Genomic DNA, 26,153 nt, shown 5'->3' on the forward strand with positions numbered 1-26,153 from the left:
CCTTTGAGGGTGACCTTTTCTTTTGCTTTTGAGTAAATGTGTTGTTGGCGCCGTCTGTAAAGTAAAACTGTGTAAGTGTTGCCGTGTGCTCGCGTAGTCGGTAGTATCTCTGCGTCATTGTTTCTTTTGTTGCATTTGCTATATGTGTGCTCTCCGTGTGCGCAGAATAAATGTGCATTATGTTGAACTGTTTTCCCATTTCGCTTCGTCTTTTCTTTAATTGAATCTCCATCTTGCTTTACGTAACGGGTTCGTCGTGGGCTTAATACGCCCGATAATTAATCGGAACCGTCGAGACCGACGATAACACCGCTCGGTTATCCCGATAGCACGGAAAGAATCGCTTAAGCGGCCCGTGTCCGGAGTCGACCTGCGGCGAGGTGCGATCGCCCGGTCTACCATCCGCGTGGGTACTTAGGTAGGTCGAGTTTGGCGAACAACCCTATCCCACGCGGGTGGCCGATTGGCACGATCGTGGTGAGGCCGAAAGGCCCACCCGTGACTAGCTCCCGGTGTTAGTCCGAGAGGGTCACGACAGAATTGTCCGTCCGGTGGGCGACGTGCCGCGATTCGAGTCACGTGGCCGTTCGCACGCTGGCGGGCGCGAATTCACAACAATATATATGTGTGTGTATATATATATATATGTGTATATGTATGTATGTATGTATATATATATATATATATATATATATATATATATATATATATATATATATATATATATATATATATATATATATATATATATATATATATCTGCTTGTTTTGTGACAAAAAAACTGTCTAATTCATACATACCCGATGTTGCCAAATACAAGTTTGTACATCATTAAGTAAGCTGTGTCTGTCAATTTAATAGATCTGATGCACTATGAAACCTCCAATCTTCGATTGGTTGTTTTCAGCAACAACCAAACAAAAAAGAACCCCTGATTTTGGCCTTCCTTCAGTCCTTCAATGTGATGGCTTAAAACCATCTGCTCCGTTGACCCCCTATCAACTTTAACCAATGACCTTTTAAAGCTCGTGCTGTGTCTGTATGTACATCTCATGTTTGCTTGTTTTATTCCATCCAACTCAAGGTATGCTTACCTCTGAAATAACCTCAAAAAACATGAGAAATATCCACAGATTTCAAGCCAATCAATTACCTTGGAATTACGTTTAATAAACCATTTCCAGCACAATAACGATTTTCCACTGCGTTTGCATGAAATACCCGGTCGATGAATTGAGTAACATCCCCCCCTAGATGCCTTTAATTTATAAACTGCGACATTTTCTGAGTTTTCTGTGTTACATGGATTACTGGTAAACGATCTGGCTGTCTTGGTGAACTGTTCACTACCAAAACCGCAAGAGAATATTGTTTGAGATGTAATAATCATGCTTTCTCTTCATGCCTTCATGGAAACCAACATTGACATTGTTTTCCATTATTACCTTGGATATCTTGTACTTTAACCTTTCACTCTTGTCACTTGTCATACTTGAACCACTTTCCTCCTTTTATCTATTACTAACAGGAGTACTCATCGTTTTAACATTTGAATGATTTATTTTGTATTGAATAGCACAGGGAAGAAGGTAGGCAAGACTCCACAATAAACGGAGCAAACCACGTGTGTCAAAAGACACAAAAAGGAGAATGGGAACACGCAAACTTGCATACAAAATGATTAGAAATAAAAGCTCAAATCCTATCGCACTCTGCACCAGAGATCACACTCGTACAACAAGACAACAATGCAGGTGGGACTTCCTTTTGTCTCCAATGCGCAGGGTGGATACAGGACTCTGCAGCCCGCTTTAAGAAACCAGGAGCACAACGAGAGCCAGTGATTGTGTCCAAAGATTAAGTACCACAGCCATGAACAGGGCCAGTGATGAGTAGGTCTTCAATCAGGCCGCGTTGTTCTCTTGTTGTTTTCCCCCCAGTGAGGCTTCCTGGTCAGCACTTCTTCCTCCTCAAAGTGCTTCTTTGCATTCCGTGTATGTGTTGCTCTTCCGTTTGAGTTCTTTCTTCTCTCCAAAAGCATGGTGGCTCCTTTCCCTCTTCAAAGGCAGGGTAATACCAGCTTTGGGTCGATCCCAAATCTTCTTCAGAGCGAACCACAATAATCTCTGCTCACGATCTACTCCGTATTCAGCTCCTCGTCCTTCTCACGAGTGTCTCTCATTCTCTTGAGCAGTCTTCCACCTCCTCTTGGGTAGAGTCCTTCTCTGGAGTGCCATCCATGTCGTGGCCCCAATAAAAATAAATGCACATTTCCATTTCTGGATTTACAGCACACTTTGCCACCATAGCTGGCACATACTGACCGGAGATCGTAATCTGCCTAGTTACACAATGACGTGTCCCTCCGCGATGGGAAGTCCTCACCTAACCCCGCCCACAAACAAGTTATTTACACATATGTAATTGATCTGTCTTCCCTGTCTATAAATTACATAATCTGCCTCTTCAGCATCCCATGTAACAAACAACTTACTTTGACAGATCCATGTTACACGGCCATCTCACCTACGTGAAACGCACGAACCATACTACACTTTCCATAGTCTAGCTATGGATCCCTCTCCCCTTTCCATGCGACAAAACAGTACTTGCATGTAAGACAAAGTCTTAATTAGTTGTATATTTGGATCCTTTTCAAAGCTCAAAGGAATTATCCTAACAACCCTAGCATCGAATGATCGTAACATCAAGCTTTACAATTCAGGATTATGACTGTGCGTCCTCTTCCTGAAACTTTGTGGCACTTGTACAAGAAAATACAAAATGGCTAAATTCTGACAATCTTTGTGGATTCTTGTGATTTCTAACCCAATGACATATTCTGTATTTTCTGACTCAGTTTCCTTAACTTTCAAAGCAACAACAAAAGAACACTTCACAATTCAAATTATTTGCATTCTCAATCCTCCAAGATAACTGTGCAAAAAATTGCTCTTTGTAATGCCGACTGAAATCAAAGATAAATTTGTTAATATGATCATTACGCAGTCATGCGGTCAAAAAAAATGATGTCATGGCACCACCACAACTTTTGTGATCTCTAATATTATTTGACAGAGTGATTCACTTCCTCTAGGCCCCCAGTTGGTGCCAAAGGGCAATGAATAGATCCAATGCACTTTGTAATTACCAATCAGATGTACACATAACCTCCCAAACCTATATGGGGAGATGATAACTTCCCACCTCTCAAACGAGGTAATTTTGATGCAAAACTTGCATTCTTATGTCAATAAACTGAATCCAAATCAATTTTTATTTTGAGTGCTTCAAAACAAAATCTTTTGTTCACACCTAAATGTGCCTTTTACATGAACCTCACTTGCTTCCTGTCTGTCATAAGCATTTGTTTTGTTATTCCCTTGGAGGAAGTATGTACGACAACAAATGAGGTGCAGCGAGATTTGTGGCCTGCTTGTTGGCAGCAACTCGAGAATGGCTGTTTTTACCTCGTGCCGCACACACGTGTGTTCTACTCGACATGGGCAACTTGTTGGACCTCAGTAGTCCTTTCTGATAGTGTGTTGGCCACAAACATATTGTGACAGCCCAACGCCAAACTGGTGGTCGATGTTTTTTTTTTTCTGAAATTGTATCAAAGTGAAAGCATTGCGACCCGTGTGATCAACAATGTCCAAAGCCACCAAAGCCACTCTCCAGTACATTTTATGTTTGGAAAGAAGAGCTTTTTACATATGCTACAGGCATTATGGCCTCAAGTCATGCCACTTTGTAAACACAATGTCGTTATTGTCCTTTGAACTTATCAATTGTTCACTCTGGAATTTTTGACCTCAAACTATTGCAAGAAAATAAAGAAGCAACTGTTGGAACCAACTTTCACATACTCTTCAATCTCATTCTTCCTTTGAGGTCTTCAACACGGCTGTTCACCTCATTCTCAGATCTTCCCCAATCCAAAACCATTATCTTTTTCTACCCTAGTTAACCCCACCCCAATCCCTATTCCTTCCATAGTTACAGTTTACCCTCCAGGAAGTTTCCTTCTGTATCCATCTTGTCCACCCCATGCTTCCCCTCCTGCCCTTCATTGCTCCCCACACCCATTGTTTGTCCATCTCCCGCTATCTTGGCCTTCGGCTCTGCTCCCCCTCTCTCTGCTGTTCCTTTTATCCTGTTGCATCCTGATCCGTCCAGTGTACTAGTTCTTCCACAAGCCTCGATTTATGTATAACCTCTTGCGATTTACACGCTGCACCATTGCTCTTGACTTCGGTGAAGGAAATGCCCTATTCTCCCATGACGATGATGCCAATTCCTTGATATCATTTGCCAGAATGTCCCATTGACATAAATCCATTTATATCCCTTCACCTTGAACCCTTTGATGTAGTTATTACAGATGTTGTTTATATTATTTCAGTGACACTTTCTTTTGGCAAGATGATGTCAGATATTGTCGACCTTTTTTTGATGAGATGTCTATCTTCAAAATTGTTCACATCCACTGTTGTCAGATGGTTTGTGGGGCTTAGCAAAAAAAAAAATCTGATCTGTGAATTATTTTTGCTGGAAAGATACAAGGTGAGTTTAGCTGCTTTTCCATTTTGGCTTTCTCAACACATGGACGTGCTTCTTTTTTTTTTTCTTTTTTTTTTTCCTCCGTGAGAACGACTTCCAAAGCTAAGGTTATCATTCCTGATTTGTTCAATCCAACAGCTGCACTGTGAATCGTTTTGTGTGTCCATTCCTGCATCTTTTTACGTGTTTATTTTCTGCATCTGTATCATTCCTCAGGCGCCACAACACGTTTGTCCATCTTTAGGCGAGCCAGAAAACATCACCTGGCAAATGCTATAATGCCAAACTCTCCAACCTGTCTCATTTCTTCAATTCCTGATAGCATATTGTTAACCTCTGCCATCGAAGATGGATGGAGGTTACTGTTTTCACCCCTTTCTGTTTGTTACTTACGAAATCTAAAGATTTCGTAAGTATATTGATCACTTCCGTTTCTGTTTGTTTGTGTGTTTGTTTGTTTGTTTGTAGGCACGATAACTCGAGAACGGAAGAAGCTACCAATGTCAAATTACACCACGTGATTCAGGAGGGTGATGGCTAGCGCTGCTTAGATTTTGGTCAAAATCGGTCAAAGGTCAAGGTCATAGTGAGGTCAAACATAATTCTGTAAATTCATGTGGAGAAATGGAGTATTTTTGCTTCACTCAACGTTACGAGTTCGTTTTAACTTTGATTTTTAATTTTGTCTTTGGTTTTTGCGATCGCTTCGGACGCTTAAAACTCGGTTGTCGAAATTCTGGTAAAAATCGGATGTTTTGGAGACGTTTTAAGATTGTATAAAAAATATTTCACTCGACGCGTCACGGGTCGTCACTTGATGCAGTGCGCTCAAGCAGACGCGTCGTTGAGTTACGTAAAGGTTTTCCGTGTGCGCGCTGACGGTGTTTTCGATAAAGATGGTGTTTAAAAGTCATTTTTTTATCCCAATAAAGGTTATCGTCGCATGCCTGACTCGCTGAGCCGTCGGATTATGTAAAGATTGTTGGTGGATGGCCGAATATTACGGTTTTGTGACTTTGATAAAATCATATTAAATAATTGCGTGGAGAAATGGAGATTTTTGCTTCGGTCGACGTTACGATTTTTGATGGTTTGGTACAGAATCATCATATAAACTTCTGGTTTGCGTCGCTACCTTCTCTCGAGATAGCTTTTATTAGACAAGGTCAGAGGTCAAGTTGACAATTTCGTAAGTACCAGTCTATGACTGCTTGTTTGTTTGTTTGTTTGTTTGTGAACAGTATTACGGAAAAACTCCTCGACGGATTTCGACGAAACTTGGTGGGGGGGGGGGGGTTAGGTCTGCTCCAAGGATCATACCATTACATTTTGGACTTGGTCCAAAATCCAATATGGCCACTATGGCGGCCAATTTGAAAAAATATTTGAATTTTTTTTTTTTGGATTTCTACATGTTTTAAGTGATTTCCAACCCCCCCCCCCAAAAAAAAATTGCTAGAGGAAAAAAAATTTTTGCAACTATTTTTTCAATAAAATTTTGATTTCTTTTTTTTTTGCATTTCTACATGTTTTAAGTGATTTCCAACCGCCCCCCCCCCACCAAAAAAAAATTGTTAGAGAAATAAAAATTTGGCATATTTCTTTTCAACAAAATTTCGATTTTTTTTTATTTTTTTTTGCTTTTCTACATGTTATAAGTGATTTCCAACAAAAAAACATGCCAAAATTATAATTGCGGCTGATTTTGGAACTTCAGGTGGATATACCCACGTAAAATCAATTTCTGTCTCAAGGAATCTAGTTATGACGAATGAATTGAGTATGTAAAAGGGAAAGTTGCAAACTATAACTCTGAGCACTGTTGACGTCAAATTGAATGAATAGGATATCAGGTTCACTTGAGTGACCTCGCAGTGTTGGCGGCAGAGGTTTTGCACTCTACCGAGTGCTCCCCCTCTAGTTACGTCTGTGTCTGGTGTGTGTTCCCTCTCCATCCTCCTCCCCCCCCCCCCAACCTTAAATGGCATCATATTTGACTCCACTGCAATAACGGAGGATTGCTTTAACTTCATGTTTGCATCCAAAGCTCATCTACCCAGTCCATCCCTCTTTGTCCATACCTTACATTGTTGTACTCACAGCTTCCTGGACAGTGACTTTTTCACTGAGAAAATAAATAAATACATAAATAATATGGAGGCCTTAAATCTGTAGAAAGAGGTCATCACCATGCCTCTATAAATGCCGCAAGCAGGTCACAGTCTGCTACCTGACTACGTTCACAGCTTTCTGCTTGTGGAACACAAGGCCACCTTAGTTCCGAGCTTACTGACTTCCTCCACTTGTGCTGTCATTGCGTAGCTCTCAGTATAATCATTTCACCTCCTTTCTCAATAGAGGAAGATTAAGTGGCCAAATCCAGTGTCTTGGCACCATTTGTGTTGCTCGTATATCTCTGATGGTCTAGAAAATCCACTTTCTCGGTGCAGATGATTCCCTCTTAAATGGTAGAATTCTGCACTCCACTGACAAGCTGGTAGCAGTGGCTTCCCGCTCTGCTTATCTGGAAAGGATCAATTACTGGTCTAACTTTTGGATGATGTCTTTAAATTATTCATCAGGCCAAGTCCTTCCTTTGCTTTCCTCAGCTTACTTCTCAGCCTCACCATCAGTCGTGACCTTTGCTGTACAGACCTCGTATCAAATCCGACCTCCAAATAAAACAGCTGATGGAGCATCTTCCATTGTTGCCAATCTTTTGCTGGAAAATCTGACATTCTCAGTCAATAATACCTTTGACCGGAGTTTAATTGAGCAATGCCCTCCCAAATAAGCTTGTGCTTCCACTGCATATCTCTCTCATGGATGCTGTGGAATTCAAAGCTCTCAACATCATTGCTATCTCTCCCAAAAAGCAGAAGTATCGGGCGTACTGCCCTCACATCACATACACGTTGATGGTTACTGTTTTATGCCTCCTCTCTTCAGATGTTGGATCCTCCGCTTTTTCATCCCTCAGTCATTTCTCCATCCAAGTCACTTGCGTTCTTCCAACAACCTCCTCTTTGTGAAACTCCCAAAATACGAGGTTACTGCTAACCCCCGACTCAATTGTTCCTCTTTTCTCAAAATTATTTAACCTCCTTCCTCAATCTGCTCAATCTCACTCATCACTACAGGGCTTGAACTTGCCAGTATCCTAAGATATTTTAGATATTTATTTGTTGCTATGTTTCCTTCCCTCTCTTCTTTCTTCCTCCCATTCTTTCATCCTCTTGTGCGCACAGGTTATTGTCCCACTGCCCCCTCTGTCAGTACGTTACTTTCTTGCCACGGTCATCTTGCTCTTTCATGAGCCGAGACTTTGTATACCAAAACGCTCGTTCTGTGCCTTGTTAACTTGGATCACCGCTGATTATCAATGTCTAACAACTCCTTGAACCCAGACAGGTCGGGAACATTTGCTGTTTTGTTTTCTTTGCGGTGAGTTTGAGAATGGGTAAACTCATTAGCTCTCTGTTTGCTCCTGCTAATCCACATCAATATATATATATATATATATATATATATATATATATATATATATGTTTGGGTCCAAATTAATGAATTCAAATCAAGCTATTCTATGATCCAAAGGTAGAGTCGCTGTATCAATGCTGTACTAAATTTTGACTCCAAAGCGTGTCAAAGTACCTCCAAATTTCCCTCCATTTGAACAAGGTCAAAGGTTAACAGATTTGTCATTCTGCACATTTTATTTTTGAAAGCTATTTTGTTCTCCAATAAAGATGCTCATTTCTTGACTATCTTGTAGTTTACGTTTACAAATGCCGTGTTTGAGTGCTGATGTAAATGCTTCCAAGTTTAACAAAGGTTTTAAACAAAAACATATGTAAACAAGCTCGACTGAAGCATGACCATGTTTACGTTTGACAAAAAGTAACCCTCAAGGGCCATTGCTTACGAAGTCAAGAGAAAACATTTTCATCATGACTCGGTATTTTTGTTTTCTGGCATACCGTGCACAGTTATTTCCTTTTTGTTGTGTTAAACATTTCCAGGAAATGCAATTGATAAACAGAATGCTTATATTGTAAATTAAATATTAATACCACCCTTACAACATCATATATATATATATATATATATATATATATATATATATATATATATATATATATATATATATATATATATATATATATATATATATATATATATATATATATATATATATATATATATATATATGTATATGTATATGTATATGTATATGTGTATATATATATATATATATATATATATATATATATATATATATATATATATATATATATATATATATATATATATATATATATATATATATATATATATATATATATATATATATAGCACCCTTGCTTTAATTCATGGACTGGTGTTTGTTTGTTTGTTGTGCTGCTCCTCCAAGTTTTTGGCTGATTACATCCAGATTTGCTACATAGGATCAGCATGACCCAAGTTAACGTATATGGGTGTTTTTATCTTTCCCAGTGGTTTTTTTGGGGGATGGGGAGGTTATGCAAATTCTCTTTGTAAATGTGTATCGAGTAGTGCCGCCTCCAGGTGGGGGAGGGTATTACAAGTCTCCACCATTTTACAGTGCAGTGAGGTGTTTTGAATTATAAGCAGTTGATATGTTTTTGCTTCATGCACTTCATGGGTTTTCTTTTTTCTTCTTGCGTATACAGACCTGTCGGTTGCCTATACATCGCCCAATTAAAGGTATGCGCCAGAAGAACGTGTTACCTGCTTGGAACATCAGCACCCATATGGCGGGTACTCTACTAGTTTATATAATGGAGCGAAGTGAGGAAGGTTCAAAACATTTTTTTTTTAAATGGTTTTGGATTTACATTCAAGTTCCTCCTCTCTCTCGTTCTTCCTAACTTCATCCAACCCGTCATTATATTTTATTTTTCAGAAATATTTTGGGTTTTGGTTTCCATAGCAATGGACCAATTGTCAACTCTGATCTCATTTTTGTAACCTCACACGTCCTGTGGTCCGCATGTTAAACTGCATGGATATCGAGCCATTAACTTTTGCTGCCTGCAAGTTTCCCTTACTCTATCTTCGTGAAGGTCGGATTGATCTTTTACGCATGTGCCCAAAAGGGAAAATATTTTTGTTCTTTGAGGAGAAAAAGAAATAAACGTTACCTTTGTGACGCATTGTCTTTGTCCACAGATTTTCTGTCATTTTAGGGTATCTTGTGAAGTCTCAGTTATCTAATCCCTGAGCAACTTTTGTCCTGCTTTTAAACTCCTGCTGGAGTTTTTAGATATTTTTTGATTTTATTTTTGTCTAACAATTACTGAAAGTGTGTATTCAGAAATAAATAGACTGATAATTTTGTCATATGCCTGGTGTTGGCTTAATGGTTAGGGTGGTGGGCTTGGGATCCTACAATCCTGAGTTAAAATCCCACTCACTGTTGAATTAATTCCAGGTGGGGTTAACTCGGCCTGTCATCCTTCCGAGGTCGGATAAATGAGTGCCAGCATGCTGGTATCCTGTGTCGGAGTGGCGACCCGTCCAGGATTGTGCCCAAGAGCCAAGGAGACTGCTAAGGCAGCACCGACGCTCTGCACAGAGGATGGTCCCAATGGATGGATGAACGGATATTGTCATACGAAATGGACATTTGAATTGATGGCCTCCTCATAGCTGAGAATAATCGGATCTCGTGAAGAATGCTTTTTATTTTTGGTTTCATAAAGAATATCTCTGAAATTTCCTATACTGTACTGTACTTGTTTTATTGCAAAATTATAGTTGTGTGTGGGAGCTTCGGAGTTCCCCGTGGGATTTAACCTGTGGATTATAGGGAGTCCAAATGGAAATTAAGTCGTGGAAAAAAAAAATGCCCACATTATGTTGGTGCAAAATATGTTGGAGATACCTTTTTAAAAATTTTACTTTTTCAACAAACAACAGGTTTATATTTGGCCTATGCATTAATCTTTAACTTCCTCATTTACACCTTCCTTTCTCCCTCCCAACCCCCCACACACACATTTTCCCTTCCCTCTTCACCCTGACCCTAATTCCTTTATCAGTTTCTCCACCTTCCCTCATTCCTGTTTTCCTTTCTTCCATACACAATAAATAAGTGACCTTTGAGGAAGTTGGACACATAATCTGATGCTTGCATAATATATATGTTGCAATGATAATTTAAAAATGGAGCAACAAGTTAGCTTGTAACCGCCGCCACCGAAGGTGGATGGAGGTTGTTGTTTTCACCCCTGTCTGTCCGTTTGTTTGTTTGTGAACAAAATATCTCAAAAAGTTTGGGACAGCTTTGGACGAAGTTTTATGGACAGCTTGGATATGTGACAAGGAAGAATTGGTTTGACTTTGGTGAAGGTCCGACTCTGGATCCGGATCAGAGAATTTTTTAATTGATTCTTTACCATTGAGTGATGGGGCTAGCATGACGTACAGTATGATATTTCAATAAGGTATGGATGGATTCGGACAAAACATGGTGGATGAGTTGGTTAGGTGATAAGAACAAGCTCATTCAATTTTAGTCGAGGTCAGAATCCAGATCCAGCCCACTAATCAGCTTCGTAGAGATATGCGCTCTACCAAGTGCTCTTCTAATTTTGTTCCTCTGTTCATCTTTGAGGTGCTTGCATTGGGCCTGATACCCGGTATCACCAAACTTAATACTCGAATACAGCAGGAGTTTTATTTTATCAAATGTTGAAAGATGTGCTACATGTCATGGTATCCGAGTTGTAAATAATGGTGATTTAAAATTGGCTGTCCTTTCTGCATTTCGGTTATAAATGTTGGATCCCATTGTGAAAATTGCTTCTTTTTTATTTTTTTTTACCTGTACAATTAGCACCACTTGCAGGAAGTGAAAGTTCTTGGATGTGGTTGTGGCACAGGCATCTTGGGTCAAATTACCTTCATCTGTTCCTTAATCTCAAAACATTTTGAGCATACAGGTGCATTTAAATTTTATATTTAATAAAGCAACCAAGGAAAGTCCTGACATGATGATGCATAAGTGTGTAGTTCCTCTTAAACTGGCTAGTTCCGGTGCTTCAGTCTTTTTTTTTTGTATACCTTGTCAAGGCTCGTTTGAGAGCGAACACACAACACTCAGCATGGGGGGCAGGAGTGGGAAGGACCAAACAGGAGGGAACAGAGACATTAGGAGATCTGTGGAAGGGAGAGGGATTGGGCAGGGAACATGGGAAATACAAGGTGGACATTACAGGGACTTTCAGGAAGGAAAGCAGGGAATTTGAAGGAGGTGGGTTGAGGGTGGATTAATGGGGGTAGAAAAGATCGAGGATTTGGATGGGGGACGATAAGAGGTAGTGATGAACAACTGTTTTGAAGGCCTGGAGGGAGGAATGGGATTGAACGGAGTGAGGGAGTTTATTCCAAAGGTGGGGAAAAAAGAGGAATGAAAGAGTAAAGGTGAGCAGTGATTCATGATTTTGGTAGTTTTACCAGAAGGGGGTTGTTGGTGGACCTTGAGTGCCCTGCAGAAATATGGTGGGTACAAATCGCAGACACAGCGGTTGGGGGGGGGCAGGCTGGAGAGGAGACGGTAGAAGACAGAAAGACCACCGACCAGCCTGCAGTGAGAGATTGAGAGGCCCAAAAACTCAGCCTCATCGCGGGAGATGTCAATGATCCGAAATGCTTTGGTTAACACAGTGTGAAGCCGAGAAAGGTGGGAGGCAGGAGCACCAGCCATGAGGGGAGAGTAGTACTCCATCAGGGTGCGGACGAAAGCTTTGTAAGTGTTCAGGAGCTCAGGTGGGCCGAGGAAGGACGTTGCATGACAGAGGATTCCCAGTCGGTGACTGACTTTGAAAGCCGGGTTGGAAATGTGGCTTTTCCAGGAAGGATCATGGCAGATATTGAGACCTAGGAGCTAGAAAGAAAGGACTTGTTTAAGAGGATTGTTGATAAAGTGGATGAGGGGTTTTTTTCCAAACGGTCCTTTCAGAGAGACATAGTGAGAGTGTGAGATTTGTCCGGATTGAAAGACATGTTCCATGTGTTGGACCAGTTCGTGATTTTATCCAGATCTGCAGAGAACAAAGAAGCTGCTGCTTGCCAATCTGAAGGATGACCGATGGTACGGCAGAGGATGGTGTCATCAGCAAAGAGACGAAGAGGATTTTCCAGAGAGTCGGAGAGATCATTGATGAAAACCAGTAAAAGAACCGTGCCCAGAACGCTACCTTGAGGAACTCCAGCCTGGACAGGAAGAGGGGATGACAGAACTCCATTTAGGGCCACACGTTGACTGTGACAGGAGAACTTACTTAAGGCCCGGTCACACCTTGACGTTTTAGCCAGCGATGGCAACGTATTAAAATGCATGTAAAACGCTGGCTTACGTTGAACTTTTGATGTTTTTTTTAAAAGATTCGGACGTATTCATAGCGACTTGGTCTTATGTATAACGCATTGGTAACAGACACAGAACGTTTCGTTGTGTTATAGATAACTTATTCCAACGAATGCTGAACCTGTTGTCGGCCTACACAACCGATGCCCAACGATAGTCTAACTTAGGCATAGCGCGTTGCACGCATCGCCGACGATGTCGTGACTTAGCCTATTAAAAGGCTGACGCACAACGATTCGAATCATAACTGCCGTAGAAATGGAAGGGTCAACATCCCGGTCACACCTTGGCGATCTTGCCAGCGTATGCCGACCTAAGAAAAATGTGTCTAAAACGTTGGTGCACGTCGAATACGGTATGAGTAAGATTGGTATACGTGAGTACAACGCTAAAGTACGCTATCATACGTCGTAGTAAGTAGAGTACGTCAAGAAATTTTAAACATGTTCAAAATTTTACGACGTACTCGGCGTATGACACACGTTCTGCATGCGATGGGGATAAGTTTTACACACGATATGTGGACGCTTACACACGTCCACAAAGGCTACTTATAAGCTACTCATAAGTCGAAACATGTCGCGGTAATGTCTTTTTTTTACGCGAAACTTATTTCTAACATATGTTTGACGTGCTTTGAACCAATTCTTTACGTAGTCCCAACACACATCGACGTATGTAGACGTATTCCAATGACGTCTTCCGGTCGACAAAAAAAAAATAAATGAACGTGTTTCTAGCTTACAACTGCCATATAAAGACGTGTTCCCAGCGGTTTTGGGAATTGGTATATAAAAATGCTGCTCATAAAAGGGGAACCCAACAGTGTTTTCGAGTCCTTTTTGAGTCGATGTCCATGTCAGCAGTAACAGTATCAGTATCAGTATCAGTATTAGTATTAGTATTAGTATTAGTAGTAGTTTGTTCATGTTGGCAGTAGTAGGTGAGTGTGAGGGGGAGGGTGTGGGTTATGATGGATCGTCCTTGCGTTTAACGATTTAACAATTTAAATGATAAACTCAACGATTTAAATGGCTGCATCTCCACTATTGAAAGTAGACGCTTGCGCTCAACAATTGGATTTTTTTTACACTCAATGACTTTTAAACGGAACCACTCAACTATTTTCATTGTTTACAATGAACGATTTAAATTGCTGTCACTCGCCTTTGTTTTTTGACGCTGACGCTCGGAAATTTTAATCGTTTCTATTGAACGTGCTAAATCGCTCAAACCCCACTATTGAAAGTAGACGCTTGCGCTCAACAATTGGATTTTTTTTACACTCAACGACTTTTAAACGGTACCACTCAGCTATTTTCATTGTTTACAATGAACGATTTAAATTGCTGTCACTCGCCTTTGTTTTTTGATGCTGGGGTTTGGAAATTTGAAGCGTTTCTTCTGAACGTGTTAAAACGCTCAAACTCGACTATTTTAAATAGACGCTGCCGATGGACAATTGGAATCATAGCCAAGCTAGACATCGAAGTGTGAACATCCTCGTCATTCCGAAGAAATGTTTGAAGAATGCTGCAAATAAGTGTCCTGGCCGTGGCCGTGGACGCTGACGCAAGGACGATCCATTATACCGACGTCTTTCAGCCTATGAGTAACTTAAAAGTAACGTCTGTCGATGTGTGGCAACGATCGCGTAACGTGCGAACAACACGTTAATCATAGGTTAGAAATAAGTTTCGGGTACGCTAAACATTACCTTGGCGTGTCTCAACTTATGATTAACTTACAAGTAGCATGTGTTGACGTCTGTCAACGATCGCAGACCGTGCATACAACTTGTGGCCAGCGTAGCGGAACGTGTGGGTCATACGCCGGCATGCGTCGTGAAATTTCAAGCATGAAAAAATTTGAGGACAACCAAAAAGTACAACGTTTAAAGCCAACGTACAACGACGTATGGCAGTGTCTTTCAGCGTGCTCTCAATGTTATCAAAACTTACCGATAACGTATTCAACGTGTGCCAGCGTTTTAGAAAAAAAATTCAAAAATCGGCATACGTTGGCTAAAACGTCAAGGTGTGACCGGGCCTTTACTTACAGTTATGTCAACAGTCTTGTGGTGAACTTACAGTTGTGGACTATAAACTGTCAGATTGGTGCTTCGCAGTCATGGTGTTGCATCACAAAGTGTGGCATCGCTCGGGTGGACATTAAGCTGGGGACCCGTTAGCATTGGTTTGTAAGCATAAATATCCCACAGTCTTTTGAGAGAGAGAGTAGTTGAGTTATTGCTGGCACACTGGCTAAATTCAAATTCCTACGCGAACTTACAAGGGGTCACCATATCAGCCGTGTAGTCGCACGTCACATAAATGATGCTAACTGTGGAGCGCACACATGATTGATTCTCATTCCAATGTCACATGATATGAACTAATACCAAAGACCTGTTTTCATGTTGTTTTATAACCTGGGATCTATAACTATTTTTGGTATCCATAGAAAAACGTTTTGAGTGATTAATGTCCACTTGAGAATGAAAGCAGATCCGCCATCCTGCTTTATCGCCTCTAATTGTCATTAAGATTTGGCCACAAGCAGTCATTCACTCTCTGGTTGGATATGTTTGAACATTTCTTTGAACCATTGAGATTTATTATTGGTTTGTCAATGTTCCGAACTCTGCCATTTGGCTTTATCATGACCCTTAGCCTTTGTTTAGGAAAATACCCAATGTTGATGCCTTTTGTGTATCTTTTCCCATGTAGACTTTGAGGAAAGTATTTGGAACTTTGAAGAAAAGACGCATGTGATCAAGCCAGAGCCACTCATGCCGTCGGATAGCATTGAATTTGATGCTCCGGCCACATCTTCAGCTCTGCCTCTGAGTCTACCAGCCCTTCCACTGCCAGCAGCCTTAGCACAGCCACCTCCTGTTGAAACTGGGAGGTTAGCCACTTATGGATCAAGTGGGCACTCCCAGTTTCAGTCCATGGTCTACCCAGCTCAGGTGGGCCATGCTGGCTTGTCAAGCTGTCAAAGATCACTGCACACATAGTATTCATTTTTCTTGTTGAACAGTGAACAATAAAATCGTGATGAATGTGCTGGCAGACTCCCACTGTTCTAGAAAAGAAAGAAACCCCACCAAAGGTGAAGATTGAGCCGTTTGAAGAGTTCCTTAACACTGTTGCTCCACTTGATCCAGGTAAGGCTTTTTTTTCTGTTCATCACAAAGCCTGAGTCACTTTTTCCTCTTCATGTCAACTTTCTGTCAAGTTAAGTTTGCATCGTTTTATGTTTTGGTGCCATAGCTTGTTGCTCGTGTATGTTTCTTTTTATTTTTTATTTTGTCTTTTTGGTATCATAGCCTGATGCTGTACTTCACCAATTTGAGCATTGTTTATGCTACAGTCTCTCTCATTACCAAGATGTGTAATTGTGCTGGATGAGCCCTTTGCCAAATCCATATGATTTCTTATTTTCTGCACGTAATTATTGTGCAATTAAGTTTCATTACCATTGCACAAATAAACGTATATTATGGGCTGGGGTTCGAGGTCGCCACGAGGGGAAGCACTCGAGTTCAATCTCGAGCGCCCCAGTCTTGAAGCCACCAGCTGCAGATAACTCCGTTGTCCAGCATGTTGCCAATCAACCACGAAACGCTGATTGGTATCGTATCGCCAATCCTGGCAAGGTTCTCACCACTCCGCGCATTACCTTCCGGGTGGATTGGCGGAATCAAACGGGCCTCATACCCTCGATATGCACTTGCCTTCTCTTATTTATTCGGGTGCAGCCGAGCAGAGCAGCCAAGTACGTACTTGCTCATGTGTAGAGCCAATTGGTGGGGTAAAACTTCCTAACTAACAAACATGCGGATTATGCTGGATGAATGGAGTAAAGGATGCTTCGAGCTGGTTGAATTGCATTAACATAGGGTTTATTTATAAAGAATGTATGAGGTAAAGCATGTGGCAGAGTGAAGAGAAGGGGTTATTCACATCGGTATTCGTACAGTCGGGACATGCAATATTCGTGTGGTGCAGCAAAAGATGTACAGTGACGCATTCAAGCAAAGAGACAAATAGCAGAACTACAACGATGCTGTCCAGCACAGCGAAGAAGGTATATGTCAAATAATAGGATGCATAGGGCACTCTTGCTTTCACTAACATCACAGGTACCGTCAGTCTCATTCCACAGAAGGGTAGAATAGCAAGAAAGGTAGAGCAGTGCGAGGAGGTTGTGATCTCTTTGGCTCACCGAGCAGGGCTGATGAACCAGCGCTGCCCATTCGCTGAGGGAGGGGTAAAAAGGAAGAATACTGGTTGGTATCTAAGGTGCGTATTGAAGAGGTGTGAGTGGGGGTGCCAGTGGGACGTGAGGAGGAAACTGGATAGAGGTGTGTATCAGTAAGGTCGCTCTCTTTGTTGAGCTCCTTGTGCGTCCAAACCAGACGATTAGAAGAGAGAGAAAGAACGTGTTGGGAGACAGATTAAATTCATGTGTGAGGTGATGATTGGCCTGGCCTTTATGAATGCACCCTGCACGACGCCTGAATCGCTTGCTCACCAAGCGCTCCTTCCCGCAAACTCCGTGCCACAGCTCCACCTCCGTTCCACCAGCTCTGACTCACCTTTCATAGTGTACCGCCAACTAAGCCAAAGATCCTCTCATTCTCAGCTTAAACATACTGCTTAAATCGCTGCTTGGGGGGGGGGGGGGTGGAGACATTGGTGTGGATCAGGAGCGTTGCTAATGGTGGTGACTGGGATTTGCCATGCGCCCATTGGTGCACGCCTGATTCCTCCAGTGTAGGCACTGCCCATGCGAGTTCACAATCGCAAGAATGCTGGCATTACCTCCCGGACGACCCACGTAGCGGAGTACTCTACTTTACATTGAGCTGCCATTTTTAGCTGCAATTTTCGAGTCAGGCCATGCGCTGGAAGCCTAATTGGCATGACAAGCAAGCGGAGCATCAGGACTGTGCATAAGGTGCTAATGGGTGATTAGCTCACATTTGCGCTTCGTGCTATTGAAGTTTGAAGAGCCTACTGCCGGCGCATTGCGCCATCGTTCTTGTTGCTCCGAAGGCGGCAGCGGGCGTTTGCTGTGATTATGGTAGAGGCGGCTTGGTGGTTCGTACTCTGGTTGAGACGTCGTGGTTGTTAAGCAATGGAGAATGTGTATAGCGAGCTTCTTTAATGTGTCTTAATGATTTATCAGTGTACTTTGGTAATTGTAGTGTTTGTAGGAAGAGTATTGGAGAGATTAAATAATGTGGCAGTTTGATTCTGGCACGCGATCCAAACCAGGTTTTGGCGTGCGTATGCAAATTAGGTCACGTGTTGCATGTGCTTGGTCGTGTGTGCGAGATTCTTGTGCAGGGAAGAAAATGGGAAAGAATTGGAGAAAAACCTTCCTAATCCCTCACGATGCATATTCCCTTTGTAACCCATCAGACATAAGAATAGGACCCTATCTGAAACAAGTAATAATGAGATGACTAACTCACGAACCGCTATATGTTGTGTGCCATTACCTTGGGTAATGACGGTTTCACAGAACAATATATATATATATATATATATATATATATATATATATATATATATATATATATATATATATATATATATATATATATATATATATGACTGCTCATTGCAGCGTTGCTTGCAAAGATATTTTAAATAATTTTATTGCAAAAAAAGATATATTTCAACAAAAATGTTCAAACCATTTCAGGTATACACAACATTTTGGGTTTTGGTGAATGAATCTGCCACTACCTCCTGCGAACCAAATATTTTGAGGATGACAAATGTGAGAAGCAACAACATATAGTTTGCCATGTTTGATAACTGGATCACACAGGTACAGGTAGTGGACAAAAAAACTGGAAACACCTGGGTCGATGAGAGGCACCAAGGCTTCCACAGAGGTGTGGCCCGTGTGATAATTATGGAAATAACATCCCAGCATGTATCGGGTCCATCATGGCTGCTCAGTGAACAGGAGTTTGTGTGAATCATTCCCGGTATCCGGCTGCTGTTACATGGTGGCAGCGGTGTTACTTAGAGATTGCTGAATCGGTCGAATCGTCGTTAAGTCTGCGGTAAACCATTTTGGAGATGGTTCTGGGCCATGGCAAAGTTTAATCCACCGGAAAACTTCGACTTTGCAAAGCCTGCTGGTTGGCCCTGCTGGAAACAGTGGTTCGTTAGTAGATACTCCAAAGCCACGAAGCTGACCAGAGAAACGGGCGAGGTCCAAGCGAGTACCCTTATTTATGCAATGGGTCCGGAGGCAGAAGACGTTGTGAGCCCCTTTACTTATACTTCTGCTATTGACGGTGACCATCCTGGTGAAACTGAGAATGACCTACAGACGGTTTTGGGAAATTTGTTGCCAATTTTGTTCCCAAGTGTAATGTGAATCATGAAAGGGTTGTTTTCAGGTCAATGACACAGCAAGCTAACGATTCAGTGGAAAAAATTGTGAGGTTTCCATTATAAAAAAAATAAGGAAATCCAGGATCAACTCATGTTGGGATTTGCTGACAAGAAACTCACTCTGGAATTACAACCGAGGGAAGATCTCGGTCGAGAAATGGCATTTCTGATGGCAAGAGAAACAGAACTCATTAAAGATCAGATGGGTCTTAAAGAGGATCACTCAACCGCTGTGGAAGAGGTGAGTAGACAAAAGGAAAAAAAACTGCACAAAATGCTTCAACCTCGTCCCAGGACCAAGTGTACTCGCTGCGGAGGTTTTGCACATCAGGACAGTCAGACTTGTCCGGCTGCCAAGGCAAAGTGCTATAGGTGCATGAAAATGGGGCACCTCGTGTCGAGGCTGTTGAGGTCGTGACTGGTCATGATGAGGGAGATACCACGTTTCTGGGAGTTGTGAGTGTGCTGAGTTCCTGAGACCATCCGTGGTCTGCAACAGTTGACTTGAGCAACTGTTTGGTGCTTTTTAAAATAGACACTGGGGCAGATGTGAACATCTTGCTTGTGAGAGAGGGTTGAGTATATAAGCTCGTTGAATCTTGAGTAATAATCCACCATGACCAGATCGTGTTTCTTGTCGAACTCGAAGTAGATCATCAAGTGGCTTAATCACTGGCAATAGGTTTCTGACATAACGGCCTAGATGATTAATCATACCCAGGACCCTGTGTAGCTGTTTTGTTTTTGGGCGGCTGCATGTCCACAATCGCCTGCACTTTAGCTCGTGATGCTCTGACACCATTACAGTCGATCACGTGACCCAGAAATTTGACTTTGTTCTTTCGATATCCACACTTTTTTTTTTTCTGGTTCAGTTTGAGACCAGATTTCTTGAGAGTTTCGAGCACCCGATCAAGATTTTAATCATGGTCTTTGAGAGTCCTTCCAAAGACCAGAGCATCATCAATGTAGGACACGACTCCGTTGTGACACTCCATCAATTGCGTCATCCTTTGTTGAAAGATTTCCGGCACCGATGTGATGCTGAAAGGTTACCCATCAAAGGCATACCTGCCAAAAGGAGTGATGAATGCTGTGTCGTTGCACGGATCAGGATGGAGTGGAACCGACCAGAACCCACTCGAAGGGTCTAATTTTGAAGAAAAAATACAGTAGTACCAGCCAGGTTGGGAAGTATCTCGTCCATTGTAGGCATTTTAAACTTCTCACGACAAACTGTTTTGTTCAGTCGTTTCAGGAAAGATGATAATCATTATCCTGGCCCAGAGCCTCTTTCTTGCTTTAATTAAAGGTCAAGTCTTTCAACTGGCTTGACTTTTCTTATTGAACGAGCTTAGATACTTACCCTCTCTCACAAGTGAAATGCTCATTCATAAAATGAATGAAGTCAACCTTTGCTTGTTGGAGCATTCCTGATACTCTAATCTCAGATCACGGAAGTCATTTCGCATCCAAGGACTTTGTGGAATTTGTTGGGAAATATGGCTTTGGACGTGTGACTGCAAGCGCAAGGTATCCACAGGCAAATGGATGTGCTGAAAAGGCTGTACACATTGTGACAATGATCCTGCTACAACCTGATCCGTATCTAGGGCTGATATCTTACCGTGATACTCCAATTGAGCCTACAGGTTTTAGCCCTGCACGGTTGATGCTGGGGTCAGAGGTTGAAGACAACTATACCAACCTTGTCCCTGAATCTTCTACCAAACGTAGACAAGATCGACCCTGATATCCTGAAGAGCAACGACGACAAGGCCAAGGAAAAACACGCTTACTCCAACAATCGGAGACATTCTCCTGAACTTCTCCCTGAACTTCAGGTCGATGACAACGTTCGACTCAGAACTGGTCATCAATCGACCTGGGAACAGTTGGGTACTATTTATTCGACTCCAACTCCTAAAAGGAACAGGCGCCACCTAAAACCTGATACCACTGTACCTTCTTCACCTTCTGCGTTACCACATTCAGAGGACGTTCCCGAAGAGCCCGTTCATGAAACTCCAATTGATATTGGAAGCGGAAGCTCTGAGAAATCTGTCGAGTATAAAACTTACTCTGGGAGCAAAACTCAAGCCAGTTGAAAGACTTGATACTAATCTCTTGGGCCGGAATAATGTCCATCATCTCTCTTTTGATACTTGAGAAATTTCCATTTATTCGATGTTTTGTCCAGGATTTGTTCTGCGTATTACAGTCGCCTGCAGTCGCCATTCGTTGATGATGACGGGTGACCCTTCTGTATTTTCACACTATTCGGCTTGACAACTTCGGCTGAAATGGAAATTACGTACAAAAACCTTCATTTTTTTCATATAAATCGCTCATCCCTTTATTTGGATGGTGAAATGGCAAGGCGGCTGCCTCGATAGCTCCAGAAAATAAAAATAACCCACGTTACGTGCACGAAGCAAAAAGATGCCGACAGCTTACGTGCATGTATAAAATACATTGTGGTTATGGAGCTCGGATAATTCAAATTGTCAATCTGAGACTTCCAAAGACGTCTTCGGCTTCCCAGAAAACTCACATGGCAGACGTATTATTTTCTTCCTGACAATTATTATGGGTGGAGTCAAGCCAGCTCTGCGGCCAATGAGTTTGAAGGCTTCATACGCTTGCGGCTTCATTTTGTTTTTAACATACAATATATATTTAGCAGCCGATTTAAGTTTTTTTTTATTAAAATAAGAATACGACAAAGCGAGTATGCTGCTATAGTATAGCAGAATACATTAGTCGTTGGATTAAAGAAACCATTTGTTTATGGTACAAGCATTGAGGAAATGAGTTGAACATGTCATCTGTATTAATTGTCTCATTTTGTTCATACCTGCACATGACTTCCTGCTTGCTCTTGCTTCTCATTTTGTAGCTCCAGATGCAGTGCAGCTGCCACCGACACCACCTAGCAGTCATGCCAGTGACAGCGAAGGGTCTCAGAGCCCTCGCTCACTGCCCCCACCAAGCCCCGTGTACACACCACCCACAAAAATGGTCTCTTCCCGAGGCTTACCATCTGTACTCGCATCCACACCACTTCTCACAGCACCCCATGTGAGTAGTCGGGATTTATTTCTTCCTTTTAGAGTTGTGATTGATATAATATGAAACTTCCAAGTCCTCTTGCAGGAAAATAATTACATTGCCCTTGATTCTTCATTTTGTGCCGAGAAAATATTTTGATTATATTATTATTATTATTATTATTATTATTTATGCTAAGATGTCATCATATGTCAGTTGGTTAGCTTCTTGGCGCAGAATGATCTTGGCTGAGTACTGTTCATGATGGAATAGGATATTTCAATCATCATACTCGTACTAGCTTCCTAGAAAGTGTGTTATTTTGGAGAATGCCAAAGTTTAGAGGTGACATTAAGTCATCTGCTCCAACTCTTATTTAAAAGACATCTATCTCTCAAAGAACCGTGGTTCATTGTGTCCTTGTGCCTCAATCATAATTCAATTTTTATTTCCATAATATTATCACCCAAAACATTTGGCACAATTTGGATCAGTCAAAGCAAGCAAAACGAGAAGGGCACTCGGTAGAGCGCATACCTCCGCCCCGCAATGCCTGATCCACGAGAACATATCTGGCCCGATACATTTTAGAAATATCGTGCTATCTACTGTTTTTTGAGCCTGATCTCTCAACAGTGATGAATAACTCCAAAAAATTATCAGCTCCAGATCCAGATCTTCATCAAAATAAAATCGATTATTCCTTCTCACACACCAAACCTGTCCACCAAGTTTCTTCCAGATCCTTCCACAACTTTTTGAGATATCGTGCTATATATTGTTTTTGGCCCTCTCTCTCAATGATTAAGAATCACTGAAAAAAATTCAACTCGTCATATCCGGGTCCGGAGCTTCACCAAAATCTAATCCGTTTGTCCGTGTCGCACACCAAAACTGTCCACAAAATTTCATCCGAATCCGTCCAAAACGTTGTGAGATATCCTGTACAAAGGCAAACATTCAGAGAGGGATGAAAACATAACCTCCTTCACCTTCGGTGGTGGAGGTAATAAGCATCGGCTTCAAAACAGACAACAAAATTGCACAGTGAGACTTCTTTTTGAAGAAGCATCATGAACAATGGTTGTAGACAGCACCAATCTCTATTCTTTGTGTAACAATTAAAAAAAACATTGATGGCCTTCATTTCCAGATGGAGATGGCCACTTGTGAAAAAAAAAACATATAGACTAGAAGGGCGCTCGGTAGAGCGCATACCTCCGCCACGCAATGCTTGATTCATGAGAACATATCAAGCCCAATACATTTTTTGGGAATATCATGCTGTGTATCGTTTTTTGGCCCAATTTCTCAATGGTGAAGAATCACTTTAAAAATTCTAGTAGCCGAATCCGGATCCTGATATACATCAAAATCAGTTCGTCCTTGACACACAATGAACCTGTACACAAAATTTCATCCGGTTCCATCCATAACTTCTTGAGATATCCCACACACAAACAGACAAACAAACAGACAAAGCAGTAGGCGGTGATGGGTCGCCGAGCATGGAAACTATAAGATATAGAGCAAAATGGATGTCATATAGCGGAGAGGGAATCACCTTAACATTATGCATATCAAATCTCATCCAGTTCCATCTCCTGATAACCAAAAATGCGGTTTGAAATCGGAAATCCCCAAAGTTCGAGGGGGTGCTGTGGGTGAACAAAGATCTAAATCGAAAATCCGGCTCGATTATTTGTGCACAATATATTCCAGACGATTAGTGTGAATTTTCATGACCATCCGACCATAACCCTAGGAGGAGTAGCATTTGGCACGAAGGTACCTCCAGCTCTCACATATTATCGATTTTTGCACTAATTGACCTTTTACCCCTGACCTAAGTGAAATCGGCCAATATGTCCTGAGGCAAAGTTGTAGAACTCATTGAGTACCATGAACCTGCAAAGTTTCATTCGTATCGATGCACTCACCCGGTCGCTCGGGGGCCTTCAATTTTCGCGCATACCCTAATTGTAGGGGGCGCTGCGGGCAAAGTATTCCATATATCACAAAAACCGGAATATATTTGATAGAGCATCACCTGTAGATCATTCGTGCCAAATTTCATTACCCTACGTGGGATAATGGCTTTCGGAATTGATTTCGCGTGAACGGTACCGATTTTTGAAGGTTTTTCGGTTGTTACCAGGGAACCAAAGCGTCCCTAGCAACCGTCACAATTTCCAAAGCACGAGGTCATAAGATGTACCTACCACCCGAGTTTGGTCAAAATCCGCCCACGTTTACTACTAATTATGCTGATGACAAACGAACAAACATCCAAACAGACAGAATTACTGACAATAAGGGTCACCTATTTCGGCGACCCAATAGAAAGGGGTGAAAACGTAACGCCCTTCACCTTCGGTGGCGGAGGTAGTGATAACACCATCGTTTAGAAACCAATATTTAAAAGCTGAATTATGAATAGAAGATGTGAAAGTTAGTCGCTGTCATTTTGCTCAACTCTAACAGCACGCATGAACACACATCTAATTCTCACAACATCTGCGTAAACAGCTACAGCTTCACATTCGAAAATGCTGTCTTGTTTATCAGAAAACACATTACAAGGTTAAAAACCAGCTGTTGTTTAATCAACACTACCTTGCAAAGTGTGGGTCAAAGAGCAACTGTGCTCACAGTCAACATCCACGTCCCTGATGATTAATGTGGGGGAGGCATAAAAAAAAGGTTCTGTACAACATAAAACAACACGGAGATCTATCATGAGTCTCCTATTTCAACGACTCTTCAATTTTACCGCATGGTCGTGGTTGAGAAATTTATTATGGTGAAAGGAATAACGACTTAACAATGAGAAATGATTTGGATATCAAGACAAAACGATATCACAACATAACAATAAACACATTTTAAAAGATTACAAATACATTTTGCAAAATAAAGAGCTTTGTTACCTCCACCACCGCAATTGTGGTGTTTTTTTACCTCCACTACCGAGGGTGAAGGAGGTTATGTTTTCACCCTTTCTGTCTGTTTGTTTGTGTGCAGGATATCTCAAGAAGTTGTGGACGGATCCGGATGAAATTTTGTGGACAGGTTGGGTGTGTGACGAGGACGAACGAATAGATTTTGATGAAGATCCGGATCAGGATCAGGATCAGACGACGACAATTTTTAAAGTGATTCTGCAACATTGAGAGATAAGGCTAAACTAATATATAGCACGATATCTCAAAAAGTTGCGGACAGATTCTGATGAAACTTGGTGGACACGTTGTGTGTGTTTGGCAAGGCCAAATTGATTCGATTTTGGTGAAGATCCAAATCAGAATCTGGATAAGATAATTATTTAATTTTACAGCGATTCTTCACCATTGAGATGTAGTGCTGAAAACAATAAAGTACTGTACAGCATGATATTTCAAAAATGTATTGGGCCCGATATGTTCTCGTGGATCAGGCATTATGTGGCGGAGGTACGCGCTCGACCGAGTGCCCTTCCAGTTAATTCTGAAGTCTTAGTAATTAAAATGCTGCTGTTATCGCAACAATAAAAATGATGATGAAGTCCTGGAACCGTGTTAGTCGGAATCACAGGAGGTTAAGACCTGTTGTTTCACCTGAAATTGTTTGGACATGAAAGCTTTTTGGTAAGAGAGAGAGAGAGAGAGAGAGAGAGAGAGAGAGAGAGAGAGAGAGAGAGAGAGAGAGAGAGAGAGAGAGAGAGAGAGAGACAGAGAGA

General features: G+C 41.6%; 1 protein-coding gene across 3 annotated transcripts in view; it reads left to right on the forward strand.

Moving 5' to 3' along the window:
- The window catches only part of CREB3L1 (cAMP responsive element binding protein 3 like 1), a 114,498-nt gene that overhangs the window by 50,965 nt on the left and 37,380 nt on the right, over positions 1-26,153 (forward strand). For all 3 annotated transcript variants that reach the window (XM_085884232.1, XM_085884233.1, XM_085884234.1), the window contains exons 3-5: positions 15,689-15,930; positions 16,035-16,128; positions 22,284-22,465. In XM_085884232.1, coding sequence (XP_085740358.1) covers positions 15,689-15,930; positions 16,035-16,128; positions 22,284-22,465 — 518 coding nt within the window. The remainder of the gene's footprint in view (positions 1-15,688; positions 15,931-16,034; positions 16,129-22,283; positions 22,466-26,153) is intronic.

This window comes from Eptatretus burgeri, chromosome 6 (genome assembly GCF_056783735.1).
Source record: "Eptatretus burgeri isolate ZD-2024b chromosome 6, Ebu_testis_v1, whole genome shotgun sequence".
Classification (NCBI taxonomy): domain Eukaryota; kingdom Metazoa; phylum Chordata; class Myxini; order Myxiniformes; family Myxinidae; genus Eptatretus; species Eptatretus burgeri.